Source organism: Podarcis filfolensis, assembly GCF_964270895.1.
Source record: "Podarcis filfolensis genome assembly, chromosome: 6".
NCBI lineage: Eukaryota > Metazoa > Chordata > Lepidosauria > Squamata > Lacertidae > Podarcis > Podarcis filfolensis.
The window spans coordinates 48,912,515-48,932,708 of NC_139609.1; the positions used below are offsets into that span (position 1 = coordinate 48,912,515).

A 20,194-nucleotide genomic window follows, 5' to 3' on the forward strand; every position below is an offset into this window, starting at 1 on the left:
GCCTTCCTGTATGTGTGGGGAAGATAAATAAGAAAGGATTGTTGCCCTTGTGAAACATTAACTTTGATCCTTTCCTTCCAGTGCTGCTTTTAAACTCTTCAGGAAGTAATGGAAAACTCAATGAGTTGTCTGTCTTGCTGCCACACTCTGTGATTGCTGCTGGAATAGCCTTCTACCCTTTGCCAAGCCTTCTCCCACCAGACCCACTTCTCCTGAAAACCACAATTTCTCCCTCGTCTTTTACAAACAATTCACCTCCCTACCTACCTCACTGCATCACTTTGGGCAGCTCCTGTCTTTTCCTCTAGCTTTTGCCCTTGTCCTCTATTTTAGGTTTTGCAGCAGTCATTCATTTTTAAGGCACAGAGATTAGAAGTTAATTTCTTTGCTGGAATGGGCAAAGACATTCATTTCTGTGCATGTGAATGGCAACACAAGTGGAATGCACACTGCAAATACAGACAGGCAGGGGCGAAGGAAGGGGGTTCGGTGGGTGCAGGCTGCTCTGGGTATCGCCACTGAAGGGGGTGACAAAATGCCAGGTGGCACTCACCACGGGGCCTGCAGCGCACCCAAGCTACACATCTCTCCTGGGAGATACGCGGTGGCTTGGGTGCACACAGGCTCCGTGCTGCCCAGACTGTCCACCTGCTGCCTCCCCTCCAGCTGTAGGACAGCTGGGTGGGAGGAGGCAGGCAGACTCCAGAGGCCCCGTGGTGTGCCCCACCCCTATGAGCGGCTCGCCCCTCCCTGCTCTCGCCCCATGGGCGGCTCATCTCACCCTGTCCCTATGGGCAGATTGTCATGCCCCAGGCGCCTGAGCAGCTTCCTCCGGCACTGAGGACAGGGAAGATGTGCCAACCTCTGTGCTGGGAAGAGTAATTTTTAGAGCATTCCTTCAAACAGGGATGGGGAGCTTGTGGTCCTCCAGATGATGTTGAACTACAATACCCATCATCTCTGACCACTGCCATGCTGGCTGGAGCTGATAAGAGTTGAAGTCCATTAGCATTTAAAGGACCATAGGTTCCCCATCTCTGCCTGCCTTAGATAATAATTGAGAAGCGGTTCGAACATGTAGAAATGGCATGTAGTAGACTCTATCCTGAGGTAGAGATTACTGTGTTCCTTGCAGTTTGGGAATATTCAGATGTATAATTCTCCATCCTATAATATGAAACAATGCAGTTTTTACAAGGTGGTACCACTTGGCTTCCCTACTTATATGAAACAGCCCTTAGAATTTAGTTTGAGTCTTCTGGGGAGGCTTTGAAAGCAGGGGAAATGTGTTTAATACTGATGAGTTAGGTTCCAAGTGGCCTTTCACAACATTCAGTCCCCAGATGTTGTTGGTCTACAACTCCCATCATCCCTAGCCATCATGTCCAGTGGAGATTGGTGGTGGAAGTTGTAGTCTTGCAAAAACTGGGGACACATGGTTGAGAAAGGCTGATTTAGGGTCAATTGTCTTTCTGATGTTTTCTGGAGCAGCTGAAGTTTATGAGGACAGACTCACATGCAATGCATTTATTACAGCATGATACCAGACATAGATAGCTGAAGCTACATCTATCCAGGAGGGGGCAGCTGAAACAGATAAAACATGCTTCATGCCACAGAAGACGCTTCACCCTCCAAAATAAGGGTAGGATCTCACAGCATTCCCAAGCTACAAATGTGATAATTGGCAACACACCTCAAATCCTCTGCTCTGCAGGATCTGGCACATATTTTTCACCATGCTTTATTTGCAGCAGTAAGTTCAATTAAAAACATGTAAGATTAAATACTTGGGATTCTGAAATAGCTGCAGGATTATGGGCTAAATTTCAGACTCTTAACATGTAGACTCTTAACTACAATCTCAACTAGTACACCAGATTTCAGATCTCCAAAACTTAATACAGTACAGGATACTTCCCTATAAATAAGGAGTGATTTAAGTGCCTGCCAGAAGATGTCCCCAGAGAGTTGGTAAATGGCTGCTTTGTATCTTGCAAAGGACAAAGGAGACTGTACAGAGAACAGTGCTTGAGTTTGCTTGAGAGTATGGAATAGCAGTACACACTCTTCATGCGACAAGCTACCAAAATCCTTAAAGTTCTTCCATCACTAGGCAGCTAATATGTTTGAAATAGTGCTAAATATGTTTGAAAACAATTCTACCTATGGATCTTCTCTCCCTTATCTTGTTCTACTACAACAGTGCAATTATTAGTGTGTCTGCAGAACTAAATATTACTAAATATTAGCTTTTACTATTGGAAAGGGGGTTGATGGTTGTAAAAGCTGATAGTGTTTTGAACTAACTAGTCTAAAATTATGTATTTATATCCACCTGCACAAAAGAGCACTATTCTCAGATAACTGTACATTATTTAATGCAAGCAGGGGTGCTTTCTCACAGCAGTATTTCTGCTGATGGTACTGTACTAAAACTTAGGAAGCTCATATGTGTTTTTACTTGCTTTAGTTTGTAAAGTGTTTGCTCTTATTTTGATTCTGATCTTTCTTTTCTGTTCCTATCCTTTATTTGCCTCTGTTTAGATTGTACATTTTTAGCAATTATGTGGTTTGCTTCCCAGCTTGTAAAGTAGCATTTACATTGACTGTGCCACAAAAATAATAAATAAGTAACACAAATGTCCGAATTTGCACCATACTTTCTATATGTTACTTGTTTAATTGTAAACAATATGTTGACAGAATATACAAATCTGTGGCTGGATGGGAGAAAATATCATTTCCTCTCTCTTGAAAAAGTAGAACTGTGTATGTGTGTGCATTTTACATTATGGTATTTGCCACTCATACATTAAAATAAACTGAGTTTCAGAACAGATTTTAGTAAAGGCTGATGTAGTCCATAAATGGAAGTGGGGACAAGATCATGCTGTCAGCAGCTGCTTTCCTGTATTTTTTAGAGCAGGTATATATCGGCTGTGCACCTCTATCTTTGTTGTTGTTTTCTTCCCTTTCATTTAAATATTAACTAACTAGCCATTTTTAAGTAAGTAGAATTGCTACACCATTCTCAAAGGATTTTAATTCCAGATACAGTACCTGTAAACACTTAAATTGTTCACTCTTTTGAACGCTAGATGTCACCATCCTTCAGTGTTTCATAGCACTGCCCTATACTGTACTGTGTGGTCTAAACCACTGAGCCTAGGGTTTGCCAATCAGAAGGTCGGCGGTTCGAATCCCCACAACAGGGTGAGCGCCCGTTGCTCACTCCTTGCTCCTGCCAACCTAGCAGTTCGAAAGCACGTCAAAGTGCAGGTAGATAAATAGGTACTGCTCTGGCGGGAAGGTAAATGGCGTTTCCGTGCGCTGCTCTGGTTCACCAGAAGCGGCTTAGTCATGATGGCCACGACCCAGAAGCTGTATGCCAACTCCCTCAGCCAGTAAAGTGAGATGAGCGCCACAACCACAGAGTTGTCCGCAACTGGACCTAACGGTCAGGGGTCCCTTTACCTTTTTACATCTCTTTTCAGAAATAAGTCTCACTGAGTTTGGTGGCACTTGCTCCCTGGTTGGTGGATACAGGACTGCAGCCTCAGTGTACTCACCACAAGCCTAACCACAAAGTCTGCTGAATTCAGAGGGGCTTACTCCCAAGAAAGTAAGGTTGGGATTGCAGCCAGGGCTATTATTAACTGATCTGCTGATACTAACAGGGATATTTATACTTGAACCAAGAACAAAAACATGTGAACAACCCCAAATGCTGCTAGAGAGCTGCATAAAATTCCTGAGAAATTTGATTTGTAATCTGGGTATCATAGGACCTAGCAGAAAAGAGAAATCTGACTTTTATAGAGAAGCCCTGATAGACTATGGCAACAACGCTTTGTACAGAAGGGATCTATGCCTTTTTATAACTACAACACTACATACCCACCCAAGATCACATTTCCCCCCTCTTTAGAATTCACCCACTCTATTGATAAAGGCGGACGGAATGTATCCTTTTAAGTCAACACCTCAGTTATGAGTACCAAGAGGAGCATACTAAGAGTGGTTACAATGTATTATGGGATAACTGTTTTGCATTATGCTAGGTGCATAATCAGGTAAGTCTCTGCTGCCCTGGGTATCTATTTTGAGTTGGAAACCTGAAGAGAAGGGCAGTTATCATGTTTCAAAGCTGTAATTGATATTTTTGTAACACCAGAGTACAAAGCACTTTGCAGTTCTTATTCTGTTCATCCTCACTGCTACAGTGAGAAGCAAATTAGGATTGGAGTTAGTGACTTACCTAAGGGTACTCAGTGATCAGGAACTGAATTTATGCAGTCCACTGCTCCAATATTGATTCAAAGTCATAGTGGTATAGTTGGTACATTGATGCATGAGGTCTTCTTCTTCTTTTGTAGGTGTAGGGTAGTCATATTACATATGTGCATCATGAAGCCCAGCTGTTTTAATAGGACATATAAATAAAAATGATAAATTTCTTAAATTATCTGCATATACCAGTCATAACTTTTGGTTGTGACAAAAGTAAGAGATGTTCAAACTTAAAATTTGAACCATTGTAATGTCTTTTGCATGGGCCAGTACTTGATGACTATTTGGAAGTTGCAGCTGTTTAAAAATGTGACTTTCTAATTACTGTCTATCACTAGCCACTGGGGGTCATAGTGTGATATGGGAAGTGTAGAAATATCTTCATTGGTTGCTACTTCTTCTGGAAATAATTAGAAATGCTGGTTTCTAAAGTCCTAAGTGATCCAGGATCAGGTTACGTCAAGGAGTGTTTTCTCCTATGCATATTCACTCAGGTGAATCCCTGAATGAATCTTATAAATCCCTGACCTTAGTGCCACATCCACTAGGTTGTGCACCTTGGAAGTTAGGTTGCTGGCAGGTGAGAACAAAGCCGCCGCCCCCGAAGCCCCCACCCCAACTGCAGGCACACAGGCACATAGTTAACACGTGTTAGTTTTTAATGTTTGACTTGATTGGATGTTGCTTGATTAGTGTCTTATATACTGGGTATATAAGAGGTAAGTCTGCCTCTCAAGTGTATGTCAAACGAGACCTTGACATCTGCAGTGCGTTTTCGATATAATTGCTATCCATGTTAAATAATAATTTTTAAAAACCTGAAGCACAACATCTTTACATTTCAAAACACAAAGCAAGATCTCTTTCATGGACAGGTAAGGGAGTAATAATGTGTCTTAATTCTATCTTTACATATTTGGAGCAGATGACATTGTTGCTGAGGCAGTGTGATTCACTGGGCAGAGTGGTGTGGATGGATCTCTTATGTCACAGGGCCGTTTGATCTAAAGATTCCCTTCATTATCTTCTTGAACAAGAAACTAAAGTATTATGCTCATATGAAAATAATTTCCACATTTTAAAGATGAATGAGGATAGTAATGCACATTGGATTTAATTGCACAGATACACAGTGCAAATGAGGCAAATTGGCCTTGTATTGTAAGTGTAACTTTAATTGCTAGGCAATGGACACACAGAACTGCCATTAATTTATGTATCTTAATATGCTAATACAGTGGCACCTCCATTTAAGAACAGCCCTGTTTACAAACAATTCGGTTTACAAACGCCACAAAACCGGAAGTAGTGTCCCGGTTTGCGAACTTTACCTCTGTCTAAGAATGGAATCCAAATGGTGGAAGGGCACCGGCGGCAGGAGGCCTCATTAGGGAAAGCACACCTCGGTTTAAGAACGGTTTTGGTTCAATAAGAGACTTCCAGAACGGATTAAGTTCGTAAACTGAGGTACCACTGTAGTTGGTTGCCGTCCTTCTGTCTCAGGAGACAGTGGAAGAGTGCACCGTCAGGGGTGAATTCAGGTCATTGGAGGGTTACAGTGCTGATGCAGCTGTAGAGACTGATATGAGAGAGACATGTTTTGGTGCAGGTGGGGCAGATGAAGGCATCTGGTTGTGCTGATGCAGCTGTATCATGGTGTTTCTTCTTTCTGTGCTCCTCCCAGTAATCATTCCTTGACTGATCACTGCTGTGGATACACAACTTGTCTCCAGGCACTGTGGGTCATCTGCGGGGAATTACCACACAGCACAGTTAATGTTGCCAGCCTTCTTCTCACATTTACATACATCTTTGTAATGCACTTCCTTGGGGATCCTGCCATTTTCCATTCTGTGGACATGACCAAGCCAGTGTAGATCTTGCAGAGACAGGAGTGCAAACATGCTGGGAATGTGGGCAAGGCAACTATGGCAATACCAAGATGAAGGGTTACCAGGTTTATGTGTTGAGCGCACAGTTTTATGGCAGTGAGACCTGGGCAACTTGCACACACCAGGAGCGATGCCTCAACGCCTTCCACATGTGCTGTGTCAGGAAGATTTTGGGCATCTCATGACACAGTAATACACAAATTAACCATTATTATTACGCGTGCACGTGTGTGTTTTTATTACTAGAAACGCTGCTGCATATCCAAACGCCCACTCAGCAAATCTTGATCCCACCCCCGTCCAGCGCCCAGGCAGTTCATGACTCTTCACTGTCTCTCAGCACTAATTAAGGTCTGAGCCCGTGTTGACAGCTGTATTATCCCTCCTCCCGGGTAAACAGTTTAGAATTGGCTCCCAGGCTTTGCAGTCTCTGGTAAGCACATTCTCATTGGCCTGACGCCCTGTTTATCATCCGCCTTCGACTGACGGCCAATAGTTCTGAAGCTCCCCTAGCAACCCGCCTTCTCCTCCTCCTCCGTTCGCTCTTCCCCGCCCTTTCGCAGGCTTCGGCCGAAGCTGTTGTTGCGCTTGAGTCAAGCTGGCCTGTCACTCAAGCGCTCTTTCGCTAACCAAAAGGCGACCCACACCTCGACCGTGCTTAAGTCTTCGATATGATTAGCCGCGTGAGCCGCCAATCAGACTCTGGTCCATGCGGATTGGCGGATATAGCAGGGGGAGGAAGGTTAGCTCCGCCCTTCTCCGTCTTGTGGTGGCTTCGAGCCAGACAGGCGACTCAGTTGGTCTGCGGCGGCCGCTGGACTGGTGTGAAAGTGCGTCGTCTCATTTCCTCGGCGCTGCGGAGGACGGCGGGCAGGGGGGTGGGGAAGGGCCCGAGGCCGCTGCGGCCCAGCCTTGCCGTTCCCTCTGGAAGAAGGAGTCTCGGGTCGCCCTGTCTCTGCGCCCCCTCGCCCCGCCCGGACGTTCACGGCGGGGCGTTAGACCTCCCCCGGCTGAAGCGCTGCTGGAGTCTTGGTCGCCTCCCAAGGAGCGGGTGAATATGAGCCGTTTCTGGGTGCGCGGAGCCCACCGCCCCTCCTCTCTGAGGCAGGTAAAGAAGAGCGAGGTCCGGGGCGAGGGCGGGCGCTTCGTGGGGGCGGAGGCGAGAGAGGCTGGTTCGCGCGTGGGATGCGGGGGGGGGGCTGTGGAGGGGGGGTGACAATGAGCCGGGAAGCGGGGATGGGATTAGCGGACAGGGCCCCCGACGGCAGCGAGTTCTGAGGCGCGGAAGGAGCGTGGAAAACGCCCCCTCCCCTTCCCACCCCCTTTGTGGTGATGTTGAGGAACATGACTGTCACAGAGTGAGTTCCTGAAGACGGGAGCCTGAGGAGCGAGGCTGGGGGCCTCTTAGGTAGAGAAAGGTTGGGGGGCTGTCCCGAGTTGTGCATTTTGTGGGAGTGTTGTGAAGGAAAAGTGCGAGGGCAGGAACACGAGGGCGAGGAGATTCTTTAGTAGTTTGACAGCACTTTGGAGAACTCCCATTCTCTCTTCTTTCCCTTAAAAAAAAGCCCTAAAAAGTAATGCAAAGCCTTTCTTTTGGTCCCCAAGGGGAGGAACTGGTCAAAGATGGAGGAGTATAGCCACCTGGCTGAGGGTGTGAGGTAAAGATGATGAAGGGGAAGGGGGGAGATGACTTCCTTGCCTTTTTCTTTTTCTCTCTGCCAGCCGCCTCCATGCCGTTTAATGCCCAGAACTTTTCAAGTAATGAATCTCATCATCTTACTGATTTTGGTTCAGAAGGTTTGTCTTTGCTGGGATGCTTTGAAAGATGCAATTGGAAATATCCAGCGATGCTTAATCCCAGAGCTCTGCTGCTGTTGCTTCTGGGTAGTTGTTTCCATGAAAAGGGCTGCTCTTACTTGAATGGGAAAGTTGAATGCTCACTGTGATGGTTTAATTATCGTTTTGTCTTTGTTTATGTTGCACATGGGTTTGCTTTTAATGGAAGGTATAATAAATTGTCGTATGTAGAGTAGGACTATATACTTTTGGTCACTTATTTAGGTTGTTGATTAATTGCCTCTGAAGTTGACACACTTTTTCTTTGACATTGTTCCTATAGTTTTTGTAAAGTTTGTTGTTGAAGTTTTCTATTTGTTAGAAAGCTACATAGAATTCAGTATCTGCAATTCTGAATAAAACATTTTTTTGAATTGCACTTGAATTCCAGCCCTACCTTGCTTTGTAGATCTACAAAGTAAATAAGACTTTTGCAATTTAAAACCTGAGATAAGGCATTCAGAGGCCTTTTACATTAGTGTATGCATCATAAATACTTTCATTGTTTGTTCTTGGTGTGAAAGAGTGAAAATGGTGAAGTGTGTGTCACATGTCTCACCATTTCAATAACATTTTTTCTGCCATTTCTCTTGAGTTTAAAGAAATGCATATTAAAGAATAATGGCTATATTATATATATATTCTACAATATTTAGTGTAAGATGTATTACTTTTCTGAGCGAGTATACTGTTCATCTAAGCATTCTTTTATAATAGTGGTTTGCTTCACTTCCATTTAGAGGCAAACTACTACATGAAAAGGGGATAGAGCAACTCCCTTATGATGAAAGATGACACTATTTGGGACTTTTTTAGTTTAGAAAAAGGCAAGTAAATGATGGCATGATAGTGATGTAAAATAAGTATGATGTGGAGAAAATGAATAGAATAGTTATAGGGAATATGATAGTAGACGGGCGTTCTAAAGGACAATATTGGTTGCAAAAGTGTAGATACTGTATAAATATTTTTCCTAATCTAAGAATCTGTACTCTGGTTTTCTATGAAAACTTGGCTATTTGAGTTTGTTTCCTAATATATATGATAGGTTGTGGCAAGAGTAAAATAAAAAAATCCCACCAAGGAAACATTTTCAATAACAATAGAATAGGAAGGGGACAATGGGCCATTCTCTGTTGGCATTTTGGTTTCTGTCTGGAATTACTACTTGCATATGCGCACAGGAACTTTGCATTTTATATACTGTTTTGCAAATTGATGCTTTAGAAAAGAAACAGCTTTGTGTAGAGGATTGATAATGTAAATCAGCAGTCGACTGTTCTCAGGCAACTGTGTTCTACTGAAATGTTTTTAATTTACAAAGTGAGACTATATACTTGGGACCTCTTCACAGTTAAAGCATAACTAATGTGTATTAAACAATCCTGACTATGCACTCATATTTAAGAGCATAAGGCCTGGACCCTGGATCTGATTCAGTACATCTAGTCTAACACAGTCATAGGACATAATGGTAACAGCCATATTCTCTTATCTGTCACCAGTTTCTTGTAATTGGTGAGATATGTGGTCTCTAACTATATCTTGTGACTGGTCACTTGTGAGGTCCTTATTTGTAGCCAAGCCTTGCTTTGTGTAACTTAGGGCATTTCCTGGTGATTTAAAAAAAGGAAAACAGTTTTGATGTTATATTCCAGTCCCAGTCCAGCACCAGCAATGCAATTTCATGTCTCATAGGATACATAAGGGAAGCTGTGCTCTGGCGGGATTGCCTGTTCACTGCTTTTGCCTTTAAAAAAGAGTGCATACTAGATAGGGGAAATTATACATAATACAAAAAATATGTAGGGAGGTAGCTTGCTTGTGTTTCCAAGTTTGTAATATTAAACAAGTTAAATGATCACTGCAGTAAGTATTGTTCCAGGCATAGGCAAACTTGGCCCTCCAGATGTTTTGGGACTACAACTCCCATCATCCCTGACCACTGGCCCTGTTAGCTAGGGGTGATGGGAGTTGTAGTCCCAAAACATCTGGAGAGCTGCGTTTGCCTATGCCTGGTTCAGCCACTTAATCAGTCTAATTTTTAAAAAATGGTACGGTGTATGTAGAGCATTTCCATCATGAGAGTTGTTGTGGGCACTAACCATTAGGTGGACTGCTGGAGTAATAAAGTTACGGATTTCTCCTGTGTGAATATGACTTTCCTGCAGTTGAAGTGCTAGCTGTGAGAAAGATATCTTGCAACAACTATTTGTCAGTGAAAGGATAAGTCTGGAAAGGCTCTTGCGGACTTGCATCTTGATAGCAGAACACATGCTGACGTAAATGCATATAGATTGCACCTTTCCTCTATAAATCATGACCTAGATAAGATTGCTCACCAATGATCAAACAAGTTGCCTGTTCACTTTTATTATTATTATTTTTTTCAAATGACTGAAGTGTAGAACTCTTATTAATAATGTCTTTAGCTGTAGCACATGGATGGAATGCAATGTTGTGCAAGTGGACTTTGGCTTGCGCAATGTCCACTTCTTTCCCAAACCTCCAGAGCAGCTTTGGAGGTGCAGGGGAGAGAGATGGTGGTGAAGTAAATGCATATAGATTGCACCTTTCCTCTATAAACCATGACCTAGATAAGATTGCTCACCAATAATCAAACAAGTTGCCTGTTCACTTTTTTATTATTATTCTTTTTTCAAATGACTGAAGTGTCATTGTTGTGTGAGCAGAAGTCTGCTTTGCTTATTCACAGACAACATTGGATACAACCCTGTGTTTAAATTGCTATGTTTGCACTTCTGTAAGTGTTCTGTAGGTGCCCAAGTCTGCATTGTTGTAAGCCATAATTCAAGAGAACAAAAATATTTTGAATAAGCTATGTCCACTGACTTTGTCATGCTTCCATTGTGGCTTTTGTTAGGTTCTGATATCCTGTAAATTGAAAAATAAAAGCTGACAATGACTGTTCCTTGTGTGGATGAATAACAAAGCACTATCTGTCCAATTTCCTTACCCACAGGGCTAGGCTTCTGCTCATACTTTCATTTTTCCAGAAAGTCTGTCTTTCCTCTGGTTCTGCAATGAATCCTTTTGTTACCTTAGATTTGCTTATGCTGATAATACTCCTACAGACATGGATTCCTGTTAAAATTGACAGAGCTATTCTAACCCTGGCTGAGCAGCAGCAGGGTGTAATTGAGGAATGGAACCACTGTTGCATCCGTAGCCCTGCTGCCCCTGCTGTCTGCAATGGAAGGTGGGGACCAGGTAAAACCTGCTCTGGTGTAGCTGTCAGGCCTAGATTGGGAACTAGAAAATTCTGGACATGTTCAATCTCTCCCTGTCTGGAATACCCAGTATGGGGTTTTCTACAGGTTACAGCTGGTGGAAATCCATGGGGTATTATATCTGCTGGCCTGCACTTTGGGCAGGCAGAATGGGAATTACCTGAAGCATCTTGTGTAGGTCAGGATAATGAGAAATATGGGCCACTGAGCTGTTCAATAGTTTACCGTGTTAGCTATTGCCCTCCAAGTGTTTGGGGTTACACCTCCCATTAGCTCCAGACAAAACAAAGGCAGATTATTGCAGGGGTCTGAAAATAAAAAGTTGGCTTACTTTGTCCTTTGATCACAATCAAATATTTTTTGAAGTCTAGAATGCTCTTTTGTAAATGTCAGCTCTTTTCACGCATCTTGGTAGGAAAGTTACACACAAATACACCTCCCATTTAAGAACTGGCATTCCCAAGTATTTCTGTGCTCTACAACTGTTTCTGGAGAACTTCTGCTCTCTCCCTTCTGGAGTAAACCACATGGCTAGCTTCTATTAGTATATGCTGTAACTGTAGGCATATCTGAACAGGAACACAAGATTGAAGAGGAATAAAAAAATAAACACACCTGGTTTTATTTGTTTTATCCTGGTACATTATCTTCCTTCAAGGGTACTCAGGGTGGCTTATGTGGACTATTTTATTTCATTCATCCCATAACCTTACAAAGCAGAGTGGGAGATTGTAATTGTAACTGACTGTAAGTCATCTATTGAGTTTCACATTTGGGTAATTACAACTTTACAGTATATCCAATATGCTGGCAGGTTTGTCATTCAAAAATATTAGTTTTTAAAATTATTGGAAATTGATATGCAGTCACGTAATTGAAATAAAATAAAATTTAGCGAGGAGCTTTCTGAAAACATGTTCACTTTAAAATCTGTCAAATTGAAGGGAAAAAATATTTTAAAATAATTACAGCCTCTGAGTTATCAGGGCATGTACAGGAATGCTAAAAGGATTTACAGGCCCCTATTGTCTTGCACTGAGTAGTGCATGACTGCCTCCACTAAAATACAATGGAAGGTAGTGATTGTAGAGGCAGGAGGGTGATCAGGATGCTGGTGCACAGCTGTTGATTGGACAACTGATGCCCTTTGACTTTTATGCTGTCCTGTTTTCTTAAGTTGTAGGAAGAGAAGAGTGGTTGCATATAAGGAGAGTTAGGCAGGTGGTAACAGAAAAATGGGTTGAAAGAAAGCAGAAGGAAATAAGTGTTCAAGAGTAAAGTAAAAGGGAAATTGATTTGAGGAATTTAATGTTTGTAGCATAGACCTCACATTTGCCTTGTACAGTACTTTGTTCATAGCCTTGGGCAATTCACTTGTGTCAAACACATTCGCTTGTCTTACGTAAAATGTTTCAAGAGCAAATTTGGGGTTCAGGTCCCACCACTGCTTTGTATTCCATCTAGTTCAGCATCCTGTTTCCAGCAGTGACCAATAAAACGTCTCTGGGAATTCAAGTAGGTCATGAGAGTACTGTACAGTTAGCCCTGTTCTTCTATAGCATTTGGTATATACTGCCTCTGAACACGAAAGATACATTTAGGTGTCATGGGTGCAGGGCCTGAGCAAGTATGAAAACTTTTGGGTAGGTAGAAGTGAATAATGGGATAGTGCATGTAGTTTGGGGAGAAACATGTAATGCTCTCACTTTTTGGAAGACACAAGCTGCAATTCATGGTATACACACTAATCCATCTTCCACCTTCCTCAGTTGCACCAGAGAGATGTGAAATTCAGTTTTTTGGGGGGCATCTTCTTGGGGAGGCAAGCTAGGTCCAGATTAGAGAATTAGAATGGGCAATTGTAACTGTGTTCTTTAATTTGGTTATAGTAGTTGAAAGTTCCCTACATGTTAACTGGCACAAGCACTGAAGGAATGAATTCTGTGTGAGGTTTTTTGTTTGTTTGTTTTTGCACCACAACTACGTTCCAAGATTAAAAATACCAGTCTGTCTGGTGTGAAGTATAAATTTGAGACTCCCTGGCTCCATTCAGAAAGTTGATGCCTGGTCACTTTATTGGGTTTAGACTTTGCTTTGCTAATGTGAGACGTCCTTTTATAATGTGAATTAATTTCCACCAAACTAGTACACTATGTAGTGACAGGCTCTGCCTGAACCAGAATAGTACAGGGTAAAGAAGGTCACCTCTTGGGACTGATTCCATCTGTGGGAAGTGAGAAATATGATAGCGCTAGCTAAAACTAGGAGTTTTCTTTTTGGAGAAGCAGTTAATCACTGACAGAGGCTATGCATTTAAAATACTTCACAAAAGGTAAGATGTAGAAGATGCTGATACCGCATCTTCAAAGCATTGTAAAAAGTGATAATTTGTGGGTGAAAAATTTCCCTTGCCTTACAGAGAAAGGTGGAAGCAAGATAAACTACCTATAAATGACATACCAAGGCAATCCAATAGATTAATACAGTGGGCACTAACTTTTTTAGACTAGCATTCACATCTTAAATTTTGAGAAAGTCTTGTGATCATCAATCACAAGATTTAACAATATTTATGTTGATTGATTGTTGTGATACCTCTGGCTACCATAAGGAAGAGAGGCATAACACACCACCACCATCATCACCATCATCATTTTCATTTCTATACTGCTTGGCTGCCATGGGGGCAGGTGAGCATGGCAAAACCCAAAAATAGGGCGGGTATAGTCATTGCTACAAACTACAAACATGAGTCTGACCAAACTGCGGGAGGCAGAGGAAGACAGAAGTGCCTGGCGTGCTCTGGTCCATGGGGTCACGAAGAGTCGGACACGACTAAACGACTAAACAACAACAACATAGTCATTGCTGCTCCTTACCCCCAGAAATTCTGATTGTGAAGATTAAACAATACTGATTTCCCCCCTCAAATACAATGCTGCTGCTGCTTTTTATTGACAACAGGGAGCATTCCCCAGTACCAGCGAAATGTGCAAGGTGACCAAAAAATACGGTGGGGGTAGTAAAGCATGGAAAGGGTTGAACAGGCTGATTTGGTACAAAAGCAAATAATGGTGTCTGGGCATTTACCTCATATCTCTTATTCTGAAAATGCTATAAAATCTATTTAAAATGAAAACTGGGAATCTGAGGATCATTCTTAATTCTGGGGCACCAGATAAGGCCTTAATGGGCATCATGGCAGTGACCTCTAGGTTAGTGGTTGAGTGGCCTTGTGAGTGAATTGCTACAATTCTTCTAGGTAACAACATAATAAAAGTCCTACTGGGTCAGGCCAAAGTGGCCTACCAGATGCCTAAGAAAAGCCTAAAAGCAGAACATGAGGGCCACAGCATTCTTGCCGCTTGTGATTCCCAGGAACTGCTATTCAGAGGCATACTGCCTATGACAGTGGGGATAGAACATAGCCGTCATGGCTAGTAGCCATTAATGGCCTTAAGGCTCCTATAGTCCACCTGCTTGTTTGGCATTCTCCCTAATTTGCTTGCACAAAGCTTATGTGGCAGATAGACTATGCCTGGTATTTACTGAACACTTGTTCTGATTTGTTTATGGGGCAGTTTTATCTCAATGAGATTTCATTCTGCTTACATATCTTGGTCATCATTTGTTCATCTTACACTTTTCAATGTGTTTTCCTCATCACTTAGTAATCTGCAGAAAGTCTGAGTTTTTAAAGTGGATCTGTAGTGCTAGTCAGAGGACTTTAATTTTAATTGCACAAACCTGAAGTTCCAGTGTGCCCTTTAATCTCTCTTGAAAAATACTAGCAATCTTCCATGAATTTGTCTGATCCTTTTTCAACGCCATCCAAATTCATGGCCATCACAAATTCCATAGCTCCGTTTGTCTGTACTGACTCTTTTAATAACCAGAATCATTGGATGCCCCCAAATTCTAATACTATGAGAGAGGAAGAAAACCTTTTCCTTATCCATTTTCTCCACTCCATGTATAATTTTACACCCCTCTGTTATGCCCCCCGTCTAAACTAAAAAACTCCCAACTGTAAACTTCAGGTGAAAATATCAACTACGGATCAGTAGTGCAACACATTGCTGCAGGCTCTTGAGAGAGCTCTCCCTTGAATCTCTGGGGCAAGCAGGGATCACAGCACAGGCACAGCTGCAGAGAGCAGCTGGCACTGTGGTCTAAACCACTGAGCCTCTTGGGCTTGCTGATCAGAAGGTCGGCAGTTTGAATCTGCACGATGGGGTGAGCTCCCATTGCTCTGTCCCAACTTCTGCCAACCTAGCAGTTCAAAAACACACCAGTGCAAGTAGATAAATAGGTACCACTGCAATGGGAAGGTAAATGGCGTTTCCGTGCACTCTGGCTTCCATCACAGTGTTCTGTTGTGCCAGATGCGGTTTAGTCATGTTAGCCACATGACCCAGAAACCTGTCTGTGGACAAACGCTGGCTCCCTCAGCCTGAAGCAAGATGAGTGCTGCAACCCATAATCGCCTTTGACTGTACTTAACCATCAGGGGTCCTTTACCTTTACCTTTTTTATGTTGGACTGACTGCATCCTCACCATGCTGAGATATGTGTGTGGAGGATTGCTTCACTATTCATCGTGCTCTAGCTGGAATGGGGTGCAGGGATCTAGCACATTCTGAAATTAGAAGTTTAAAATGTTAAACTATATTTTAAAAATTCAGTTAAACACTGTGTGTGAAAGGAGAAATTATTATTTTCTTTCATTTATGAATCTCTTCCTGTAGGGAATCCCAAAGTGACTTAGAGAATAATAAAACAGTTGCACATATAAACATTTAAAACAATTGCATATATTATAACACACCAGTGTTATATTATAACACATAAAACCAGTTTGAACTGAAACAGATAGCAGTTAGTATAAAGATTTTAGAAGGTTTGTTGAAAGAGGAACATCCTTAACAGATGCCAAAAAGACAAGAGAAGGCAGCAGTCATTTGTGTTCAACCTTGCAAGCAAATATGCAACACTTTAGTATCCCATTACAGTGGTACCTCTGGTTGCGAATGGGATCTGTTCTGGAGCCCCATTCGCAACCTGAGCAGAACGCAAGCCACGTGTGCACAGGTTGCGATTCACCGCTTCTGTGCATGCACGTGACGTCATTTTGAGCATCTGTGCATGCACGAGCGGCGAAACCTGTTCCGTTACTTCCGGGTTGCCACGGGACGCAACCTGAAGCATCTTTAACCCGAGGTATGACTGTAGTTCACGATATTAATGTTATTGATTTTTTTGAGACTAAAAGAAAAGGTACCCCAAGTTTTGCGAAGCTAAATTCTCTGCTCCCCTAGAGTCAATTCTGACCACAGATTGATTGCAAACCTGGGATCAAGCATTGTGCACCTTTTCCCCTTCACATCCACCCAAGTAGAATTATACTTTTGTAGCTTCATCTTGACCATTCTATCAATAGATTTGGGACAAGAAAATGGTTCAATTCTTTTTCCTTCATTTTTAGTATACGGCCAGAGAGAAGAAAAACAAATTGAGCACCTAGGATGTGAAAGCTCCTCTTCTTCCTAAAGGAACCATATTGTTTGCAAGATGGATCGGAGTAAGCGAAATTCAATAGCAGGATTTCCACCACGCTTGGAGCGCGTTGAAGATTTTGATGGGGGTGGCGGAGGCGATGGGAACGTGTCCCAGATGGGCAGAGTTTGGACTTCTTCATACAAGGCCTTGATTAGTGCCTTTTCAAGACTTACACGACTTGATGACTTTTCTTGTGAGAAAATAGGATCTGGTTTCTTCTCTGAGGTGTTCAAGGTGAGTAGACTGACCTTAATTCTCCTCTTTCCCTATTTTTCATATAGTAATTAAACAAATTATGAATGAATATTCTCTTGCTGTTGGTCTTTTGACTGTGCTTTGCCTAAGATCACTGAGTAACAGGGACTTTAAATGCCTTGGAATATTTAACATCTATGAGTATTTCTGGAAAGCTTAAAGTACAGTGAGATGAGACACCTGGTTGGCAGCTGAGTAACATATCTATACTAAATACATGAATACATTTAGATTTTTTAAGTTGGAAAGCTTGCAGAAATGTGTATGTTTTATTTAAATATCTAGCTCTATTTTTCAGACTGAAGCAAGGTGACTTGCAGGCCAAAAATTAAAACGTCATGAAACTGTAAAAACAGGAGGGAGAAAAGATGTTAAAATTAAAACCTCATCCAATGGCAATCCAAAAGAACAACATATATTCTCCTTCACTACTTGGGATCAGAATGAATTGGCAGCTAAGCATAAGATCTTGCCCAATGAATTATGATCTTCAAGTCTTTTTCCTACCTCAAAGAATGGTTTAGTAATATCTCATTACTGGACCACTCCATGAGACAGACAATTCAAATTTCCTTTGCAGGTTTAAGTTGCTGTACAAAAAAACCGCACTTTCTGATCATATTACATTTTATAGACAAAACATTACAAGTCTGAGGAGATGATAAGACTGCCTGAGGAAATAAGCCAATCTTGCAATCTTCCCTTTTTACTGACTGGATTAGTTTCTTATGCACCTTTAGCCTCTGGTCAGTAAGAAGAATTATTTGAAGTGTGCCCCTTGCCACTTTTTAATGACAAGGATTGAGGCTGCAGGACCTTGGTCTATGGCAGGGGTCGGCAACCCGCAGCTCCGGAGCCGCATGTGGCTCTTTTACACCTTTGCCGCGGCTCCGGGCCAGATACTAGCGAGGGGAGGAGGCGCATTGTGCGCCCCGACACTCCCCACTGTGGCGGGTGCTGTACTGGCTGTGACGTCGCATGGGGGCGGTGCGTGCGTTAGTCACGCACCATCCCGACGTCACCTTCCCGCCCACTGTCAGCTCGGAGGGCAGCGGCGCGCATGCAATGGTTTTGCGGCTCCCAGTTGTTTTTTCTTCGGAAGATAAGATAAGATAAGATAAGATAAGATAAATTTATTGTCATTGTCCGTATATACACAGTATACACAACAACGAAAATCAAACACCCCCCCAAAGACCGGGTTCACATACACATTTACACGTATCTCCAACACTCTCATCCTATTCAGACATAATCTATAAAACATAACATAATCCAGAATATAACATAACCTATTTAAGGCATAACATAACCTAAACCTATCTCATTCCTTCCTACTCCCTGCTTGCTATTTCTTGCAACTGGCCCTGAGATCATTATTTAGTGCAATCAGAGCTCTTGGATAGAAACTATTCAGAAGGCGTGTGGTTCGTGTTTTCATTGTCCTATATCTTCTGCCCGAAGGCAACAGTTCAAAGAAGTTGTGAGCAGGATGGGTGGGATCTCTCAGGATATTATGTGACTTCTGCAAAGTGCGAGACGTGAAGATCTCATCCAGGGTTGGTAGTTGGAGCCCAATAACATTCTGGGCAATTTTAATTATTCTCTGTAAAGCTTTTTTATCCGTTTCGGAGCTGCTCCCATACCACGATAATACACTATAGGTTAAGACACTCTCGATGGTACTGTGATAATAGGACAGAAGTAGGTGCTGAGATAGATTCAATCCCCTGAGCATTCTCAGGAAATACAACCTCCCCTGCACCTTCCTCACAACCATATTAATATTTGCAGTCCATGAGAGGTCCTCAGAGATATAAATGCCCAGGTATTTAAAACTACCAACCCTCTCCACCTCCTCGCCATTTATGTACAATGGTAAAAGTACACTTTTCTTTCTCCTAAAGTCAATTATGAGTTCTTTGGTTTTTTTGGTGTTAAGCATAAGATTGTTTTCTTTACACCATTGAATTAACCCCTGTACTTCTTTCCTATAAGCAGTCTCATTGTTCTCACTAATGAGCCCCACCACTGTTGTATCATCCGCAAATTTGATGATTGTGTTGGACTTATACAGTGGGGTGCAATCAGATGTGTACAGGGAATAGAGAAAGGGACTTAGCACACATCCCTGAGGGGCTCCTGTGCTTAATACTAGAGTAGAAGAATAGTAAGGTCCCATTCTCACTGTCTGCGGCCTATCAGTCAGGAAATTCCTTACCCACAGACAGATCTTCTGATGTATACCCAAATTGGTCATTTTAAGAAATAACCTGTCTGGCAGAATTGTATTGAAGGCAGAACTGTAGTCCACAAACAACAGCCTTGCGTAGGTTCCCTGTCGTTCTAGATGACTCAGTACAGTATGGACAGCGATGGAAATAGCATCATCAGTAGATCTGTTTCTTCTGTATGCAAACTGGAACGGGTCTAGAGTGGATGGAAGACCAGCCTTAATATGATCTAGCACCAATCTCTCAAAACATTTCATAACGACAGATGTTAAAGCTATTGGTCTATAGTCATTGAGAGATACCACCACTGACTGCTTGGGGACTGGCACTATAATCGATGTCTTCAGGCAGGTAGGGACAGAACCCTGCAACTTGGGTGGAACCCTGTCCACTTGGAAACGGGTCCAAGTGGCTCTTTTTGTCTTAAAGGTTGCAGACCCCTGGTCTATGGTATGAGTAACCCATTAATGTCATTGAACTCTCACTTTCTCACTCTCACTCTTTTTCTTATCTTGTCCAATGGCATAGCAATACATATTACTTAGAGCAGATGTGGGAGTGGCATAAGCTAAGTTCTCTATCTACATGGTCCACTGTTAAATGAGGTGAAGAAGTTTAACAAGTTTTCTGCATGGCCATTTTACCTACTCAAATTTTGATTTACAGCAGACATTCTATATTTAATGTCTGAATATATTGTTCTAATTGCATTCCAGTTTGTGTTGAAGCTTTACATAGTATGTACCTATTGTGAAAATTACTTCATAAAACTAAAACCCTGGCCTAGGCTTGTGTACTATGCAGTCCTTGGTCATACAAAATTGTGATGCTATGCTTCTTCCAGAGAAAACAGAATAATCCTCAACTGGATTTT

The 20,194-nt window shown here is 42.3% G+C and overlaps 1 protein-coding gene across 3 annotated transcripts in view; it reads left to right on the top strand.

The window, feature by feature from the left end:
- Window positions 1-6,756: 6,756 nt before the first annotated feature.
- Window positions 6,757-20,194, top strand: part of TESK2 (testis associated actin remodelling kinase 2) — a 56,361-nt gene continuing 42,923 nt past the window's right edge. The window contains exons 1-3 of one of the 3 annotated variants that reach the window (XM_083619858.1): window positions 6,757-7,293; window positions 8,762-8,848; window positions 16,758-17,065. In XM_083619858.1, the coding sequence (XP_083475984.1) occupies window positions 16,844-17,065 (222 nt within the window). In that variant the 5' untranslated portion in view covers window positions 6,757-7,293; window positions 8,762-8,848; window positions 16,758-16,843. The remainder of the gene's footprint in view (window positions 7,294-8,761; window positions 8,849-16,757; window positions 17,066-20,194) is intronic. The other 2 variants (XM_083619856.1, XM_083619857.1) reach the window with 2 other exon arrangements.